The 7,563-nt window shown below is 44.1% G+C and overlaps 1 protein-coding gene across 6 annotated transcripts in view; it reads right to left on the minus strand.

The window, feature by feature from the left end:
• Window positions 1–1,242: 1,242 nt before the first annotated feature.
• TLE1 (TLE family member 1, transcriptional corepressor) overlaps window positions 1,243–7,563 on the minus strand; it is an 89,929-nt gene continuing 83,608 nt past the window's right edge. For all 6 annotated transcript variants that reach the window (XM_029202545.1, XM_029202544.1, XM_029202549.1 and 3 more), the window contains 4 exons: window positions 4,429–4,576; window positions 3,029–3,179; window positions 1,977–2,053; window positions 1,243–1,831 (listed from right to left, as the gene is read on the minus strand). In XM_029202545.1, the coding sequence (XP_029058378.1) occupies window positions 1,724–1,831; window positions 1,977–2,053; window positions 3,029–3,179; window positions 4,429–4,576 (484 nt within the window). In that variant the 3' untranslated portion in view covers window positions 1,243–1,723. The remainder of the gene's footprint in view (window positions 1,832–1,976; window positions 2,054–3,028; window positions 3,180–4,428; window positions 4,577–7,563) is intronic.

Here is a 7,563-nt window from a genome sequence, read left to right on the forward strand (position 1 = left end):
TGTGGTCTCAAAGCCACTGTACTGTTGGGTGCTGTTACAGCAACTTAATCTCTACAGAAAACAGGGATGGTGAGGCAGGGAAGGAGAGAGAACAGAAGAGGTAAACAGCTCATTAACAAGCCATCGGAGTCTGTAGTACAGAAACTTCATTATACAAGGAAGGGATGAGAGAGAAATAAGCTTTAGTAATTAGGCCTTTGCCATCCACTTACTGAGAAGAGAAAATATTTAACGAACTATGTACATAAACATTATTTTGGCAAAAAGCAAACAAAATAATGTTGTTAAGTGTATAAAAACAAGAAGGTCTGGATAACAAACGAAAAATGTTACGACAAACTGCCAACAACTTGCTGGATCATAAGAAAATAAGAACATTAAAAGATTCCTTAGGTGCTATTTTTAAACAGCGAGAAAACCTGGTTTAAAATTATTAACCATTATTTTTGAAAATATAGCAGTAAATAATAGGTATATAAAGAATGAGTCATGCAGCCTTTCCAGGAGGAACCATGCACGGCAACTTATTAAAAGCCCAGGGTTACAGGTTTCATCTAATCAAATTAGTGAAAGCTTGTCCACAAAGATAAGCACCAGACTAATGACAGGGAGCCAGGGCTGTAGCTGCAGGGAAAAGCCTTAACGAGAAGGATGGAGCGAAGTGCTGAGTGTGGTTGGCTCACGTCAATTAATATAATAGATCAAATAAGTATTAATGAGATAAAACCAGCAGGCATCCCACCTTTCTTTTACAGGTTAATGAACTCCACAGCTTTGTGGATATCATCAGTCTTAACACTAAACCCAAGTCACCTCCCTTTCTTGAAATGTGCAGCTTGTGAAGGGAGAGACTAGAGATTTGAAAATGCTAGGCTTTCCTAGAGAAAAGAATATTCTATCTCCCAGTGAATCACCAAGAAAAGGCAAAGCTTTAATTTGTGACCTCGAATCACAACAGTATCCAAACAAAAGAATGAATCTTGGCAAAGTTATTTTTGCTTCCCAAATAAAATCGTCGTTAATAAACCTCCGGTTACTCATAATTCCTAGTCTTGACTTCCTGGTTAACTCAGAAGTGTTAATTAGGTTCTAGTGCAGTGGGAATCCGTGACAAAATATATTTATAAAATAAGAAGTGCACTTTAAAACTTCCTCTACAAATGTTTGAACTTTGCTTATAGAACCCGCACCAACGATCCCAAAGCATTGATAAAAACAATGAAGAAGGAGAAGGAAAACCACTTATTGGTACTAAAGCCTTTACTGTAATAAACCAAATATATTTACAATTTATACAAATGTTTAACCTTCAACAAAAATACAAAAAAACATTTCACAAGATGCAAAACGAGGAAACAAGTTCATTGGAGACACCACTGCTCTACCACGGACAGACAGGAGGGGAACGGCAAGGAACAGAAAGGTAATCTCGGCAGATCTCACAGAAAGAAAAGGATGGACTCTGCCTGGGTCAGCGGGCTCCATTCCTCAAGCCCACAACCCTCACCCCTCTGTCCACTTTGCCTCGGTGCTCCATTTGGTCTAGGTAGGTAGGTGACCTTCTGTTGATGTGCTCACTGCCTCCTCTTTGTAGACGCAAAGTAGTTTTGTGTCAAGGTTTGGAAACAGGTTTTTGTGTTTTTAAAGTTACAACTTTTCTATTTCTACAAATTCAAAACATTTTGGCCCAATTCAACTATAAACATTAAACCACATAATGTTTTCAGTAGATGACTTCATAGACTGTAGCTTTCTTGTCCCCTGAGCCAGTGACTATGTACTTATCATCCACAGAGATGTCACAGCTGAGCACGGATGAGGACTCTTTGGACTAGAAGAGAAAACAATGGACATGTGTTTAATGTGGAACAGAGATGCTCAGGGCCCTGCTCCCCACAAGGCACCTTCACTTCTGGCGTCATCAGCAATGCTGTGGTCCAACTGTCTGTCATTCTATGTAAGGAGCACGGACTTACCTGGAATATGCTAGCTCCGTAGGGTGTCCGCCAAGCATTGAGGAGGTTATCTTTTCCAGTACTCACAAACCATTTACCTAGAATTAGCAAAGGAACATGCGGTTGTGGCTTAACTAGATTAGAATTCCTGCTATACTATTAGCTACTTGGGCTTAATCAAACTCAGAGCATTTTTAATCATGAACTATCATGTCCAAGGGGTTGGGCCATGACATGAATAGACACAGCAGGTTTTAAATCTGGGCTCCACTGTGAACCATCTGTGATCTTGGGTTTAATCAAAGCGGTGGCAGGAACCATGTCAGTCCCGTTAGCCACCGGATACACGACAGGTAGCTTCACACCGAGCATGCAGTGGGTCCTCGAATAGTCAGTCAATGAAGTTGTCTTCTGTTAGTTTCTTTATGATAAAATGGGACTAGGAAGGATTAAATGACGAATCTAAGTTAAATGGCAGACACCACATACGGCACATAGGATGGTCAATATGTGATAGCTATTCATCCATCCATCTGTCCATCTGTCCGTCCATCCATCCGTCCGTCCATCCATCTGTCCATCTGTCCATCCATCCGTCCATCCATCTCGTGAATAAATATTTGACCCCCCCATGAACTTCTTCCCTCATTATCCTCACTGAAGAGTGTAACGGTCTGGGTGCAGCTAAGTGTTCCCTTCTCTGCCCATGGGCTGCTCATCCCGGTCAGTTCATAGCAACTTCCTCTGCTCCTGCCTCATTTTTCTATAAACTCCCACCAACCCCTCTCAGAGGGGTTGCCTCCACCCACACCCCTGACACTCCCTGCTGAAAACAAACATGTGTCAAAACTTTGTATTAGGCAATTCTATCACCTGCTGACTTTTCCCAACTCAGGGCAACGGACGAAAACAGACATCCCTATGCTCTGAGGGACATTTTAAGACAACAGAATTACTGCATCCAGCTGCTCAGAGAACAACATTTTTTCCAGATATCATCTCCACTATATTTTTTAGAAGTATTTTCCATTTAGGCCATCAACATTTCCCGGTTTCCTTTCAGTTGAACTCACCACAATAAGCAAATTTCAGGGAGAGCACACAGCTCTCGTGGAGATGCAGCTGGTACTTGTCAGGTTTGTTCACGTGGAGAACTTCCACGTTGCTGCTCTCCATGCCCACGGCCAGCCACTCCCCAGTTGGGCAATAACCAAGGGAGAATATCTACAAGAAGCAGAAGAGGCTCACTGAGTATTCTGCCCAATAGACTTAGGAAGTGAACAGACAACAAGAAAAGGGGAAAAACTAGCAAGAACAGGAGGAGGTAATAAGCAAAGGCAAAGTCTACAGGACAACCATGCCAACCCAGATAACTCAACTGTTAAAGGCCTTTATGAAACAATTGGAAAAAAATAAAAACAACTGCAACACTTATGTCATGGGTGATAAAATCAAGGAATTATTCTTAATAATAATGGTATTCTGTGTGTTGTTTGAAAGGGTTCCTTATCTTTTACAGATACTAACTGAAATACTTATGGATGAAATGATATAACGTCTGGGATTTACTTAAAGATAATCCAGTGTTTGGGGGCAGGGATGACAGATGAGACAAGACTGGTCATGTGTTAGTAACTGTTGAAGCTGGGTGATGGGCATATGTGGTTTATCATATAATTCTCTGTACTTTCATATATGCTTGAACATTCTCTGTTCTCATATATTGAATATATTTGAAATTTTCCATAAGAAGTTTTAAAAAAGGGCAGACCAAAAATAGGATCCTACCCATAATGGGAACAGGGCTGGAAGGGAACAGGGAAGACTATAAGAAACTCAACAAAATTTTGACAGGGACATGAAATTTAGTTGCATGTATAGTTGTTTTCCATTTCTGTCCTATTTTTCTGACTGGAATTATTAAAGAAAAAAAAGTAAGTAAATAAGTCACGATAAAAAGAACAATTCCACCATCAACAGAAAACACTTAAAATGGCATGCACTATCTTTCCCCAAACAGGCCTAGATTCAGACACTTGACATCTGAATAAGCTCCACAATCCACAAAGTTGCCATTTTTATATCATTTCAAAACTCCATAAATCGAGTCACCCATGAGTCCAGTGTCTAAGGGATGAGTAATAAAATGGGCATCAACTGAGATACCGCTGTATTTTTTAAGCTCCCTGATTTAAGCAAAATGAATCAACTTGCAGAGCTGTTATGATTTTTCTCTACTCCTTGTGATATCCCTGGCATATTTCTCAAGGTCTATTTATATGTGAATAAAATCATTTCTCACCCCCACATTAGATGGACAACAGATCAGACCCTGTATGTTCTTCATGGCACAAATTCCTGAAACAAACTCGTATACAAGTAAAACAACTAACACGTCTTAACCTACAGCATTTTAAAAACCAGTCTAAGTGTTTCAGGGTAATTTGGGTTCCGGGGAGGGACAAGCCTGCACCTGGGAGGTGAAGTCGTGCTGCTGCAGCTGCCGCCCTTCGCGCAGGTCCCAGGACCGGACCGTGTTGTCCAAGCCGCCCGTCCAGAGCTTGGTGCCATCGTTAGAAATGTCAATACAGCTGGCCCCGTCTGTGTGGCCCTGGAATTGCCTGATAAAACAAACCAGACTGAATAATGATTTCCTGCCAGAGCTCAAGGTAAACACTGTTGTGTTGTTAGTTTTGGACTCGCTGTGCGTGTGTCATCTCCTCGGTGTCTGCTGATGTGCAAGATCAAACCAACCTTCCCCCCGAGGAGGAGAGGAAACGGCACCTGCAGACTTTCTTTTCCTTTTTTCATGATCCAAGTGCTGAAGAAATGGAATGCCGTTTTAGGTCACCACACAGGAGAAGTTAAATACGCTCCTACAGCTATTCTTACAAATCTGTCTGGAAGGTAAAATTCCTCCTAGGTCTGGAAAAGTGTTTTAAGTGTGAAAGTGGGGAAAAAAAAGACAAACACACAAAATCCCAAGTGTATTCCTTAAAGAAAGAAGCAGGCTTGGCCTATAACTGTGCAGGCCTGAATCACCACATCACCAGCCCAGGGGCGAGGAGCACTCCCATTTTCATGAGTGAGTAACACCGCAATGCCCTTCGTGCCAACAAAGCATGAGCTCATGTATTTACTCAACCTCGCGTTTTCTATTCGAAAGAGCCCCACGTTAGGAAATCTGGACTCCTGGAGACAAAGGGGCATGCCGGCCTCCTGACTCAGAGGTGTGGGGCAGAGACAGAGCTGATTGCTGACTGACCCCTGGGCACGGTCCTGCCCTCAAATCTGAGCACAAGGCTGTTGTTCTCTTAAAGGGGAACCTCGTGCCTCAGTCAAAAACCACCACCAAAGAACAGACTTGTGGTTGCCAAGGGTGGGGGGCTGGGAGGGATGGACTGGGAGTTTGGGGTTAGCAGATGCAAAATATTACATTTAGAATGGATAAACAACAAGGTCCTACTGTCTAGCACAGGGAACTCTATCCAAACTCCTGGGATAAACCATAATGGAAAAGAATATAAAAAAAAAGCATGTGTCACTTTGCTGTACAGCAGAAACTAGCACAACACTGTAAATCAACTATACTTCAACAAACAAACAAACAAACAAAAAGCAAAGAACCACTACCAAGGACAACCAGCCAACAGGGATTTGCTGAGTGCGATGCTCTGCCAGGCCCCAGGCAGGGCTTGCCGAGGGGAGGTTGACGTAAGCCACTACGGGGCTGGTGGCATGGGGGTCGTGGACCTGGTTTTGCAGGCCAAGAGGGAGCTGGCAGAGGAGTGACTGGACGGGTGAGAAGTGTTCCGAGGTCTGATCAGGATGGCGAACCAGGCAGAATCCATGAGAGAACGGCTTGGAAATTTCAACGCCCGGAGAAAAGTTTCCACCGCCTCTCCTTCCTATTACCTTAGTATTCCCACAGAGCTCCCAACTTTAAAGCTGAGCTTGGAATTTAAAGGGCATGGAGGAGAAGACAAGAGCACCACTGTTGCCCTGAATTCTGAGACAAGATGTGAACCATCACTCCAAAAATCTCTTCCCTGAAAACTACTCAGAGCTTCCATCCTAGTCCTCTCCCCCATGCACCCCAACTCTCTGCCTCAAACGTCCCAGCCTGCACCCAAGGCTTTCCCGCTGGTCTGGAGCAGTCCTGCCCCACATTTCCAAAGTGCTGCTTTTCCGTCCTCAAACAGCTCGTGAGACCCAGGGACCTCCTCTTCATTTCATCCTCTGAATTTTTTTTTTACCTCTGAAACTCATGAAATACTTTGACTTCTTGAAAACAACTGTGTTTCTCTGCTGACCTAAGCTCTTCGTGGGTGTCCCTCCATCCCTCCGTCCACTTATCTCAGCGCTACCCTCAGGTCAGGCTCCTAGAACGCAGATCCTAGGGCTGTTCAGAACGTGCTGGGTCACAGCAGATACAAAGATATTCAGGAGACTCCGTACTGCCCTGTCACACAGAGTGGCCGCTAGCCACGTGTGGCCTGTCCAAACTGAGAGAGAGAGAGATGTGTGAAGCAGGCCAACGTATCCAACAGGTACTTACTCCCTGGGGGCCGGCATAGAGCAGGGGCCCAGAACATACAAGAGGGCAGAGTGCCTGGGCCCCATTACAGCTCCTCCACGATAACATCAGGATAAGAGCAGTGCAGAAGCGACAAGGATTAAAGAGATGAATATTTGAAAAGCACTTCGAATGAATATTTTGGGAGAGCTATTTATTAAGTTTAAAAAAGAAAAAAGCAGGAAGAAAAGAAAAAACAGCCGACACTTGCTAGGCTGAAAGTTTGAAGGGGCTGTTGGCTTGGCTCCGTGTGTTCACTTTGCTCACTCTCTGAGCTGCCCGGAGAGTGACAAGAAAAATAACCACACTGTCACCGACACACAGGGACAAAGCCTGGTTCGGTGACACTTAGTGGATTTCTACAGAAACGGCTGAAGAAAGAGGGAGCTGCTATAATCAACTCCACAGCCCGTCCCTTCCCTCCAGCTCTGGGCCCGGAAGCACGGGAGGAGCCCTGCTAAGTAACCTCCAAGTCTAAAAAGGCACCATGAACAGTGTTCCTGAGCGAAGATGAACTGTGACACGAAAGGGCGAAACACAGGCCCGTTCTGCCGTAGATGTTTAACTAGTTCTTCCTTTTCTAAAGACTTTTCTCTAACATCCCTGATGTGAGCACTGACTCAGCCAGAGGGAGTGAGCTGGCCAGAGCCGAGGAGGGACACAAAGCTGGCAGATTCCAAGCAGCTGGGCTCCTTCCTGGGTGAAATGACCCCTGGACAGAGCTTGTTTAGTTATTGAGAAACACAGCTACTCTAAAACCATTTTGTGGGTGAAATTCGTGGAATCTCCTCTTCTAATGTCCTTTTGTTGATTTTCTGTCATCCTTTATCAGCTGGCTCCTGTGCGCACATACGAGGTTCTAGGCAAAGCCAAAAACATCTAGTATTGAGGACCTTTTGTACCTCCATCTAATCCATGGTATGCTGCCCCTTGGCAAAAGCCAGGAATGTTTTTTAAACAAAGCTGGCATGTGTATGTGGCTGAAGAATGGGAACATTAGGGAGGTAAATATAAAGCCTGGGTGACACCCAA

This window comes from Monodon monoceros, unplaced genomic scaffold (assembly GCF_005190385.1).
Source record: "Monodon monoceros isolate NGI ecotype Baffin Bay Population unplaced genomic scaffold, NGI_Narwhal_1 Super_Scaffold_5, whole genome shotgun sequence".
NCBI lineage: Eukaryota > Metazoa > Chordata > Mammalia > Artiodactyla > Monodontidae > Monodon > Monodon monoceros.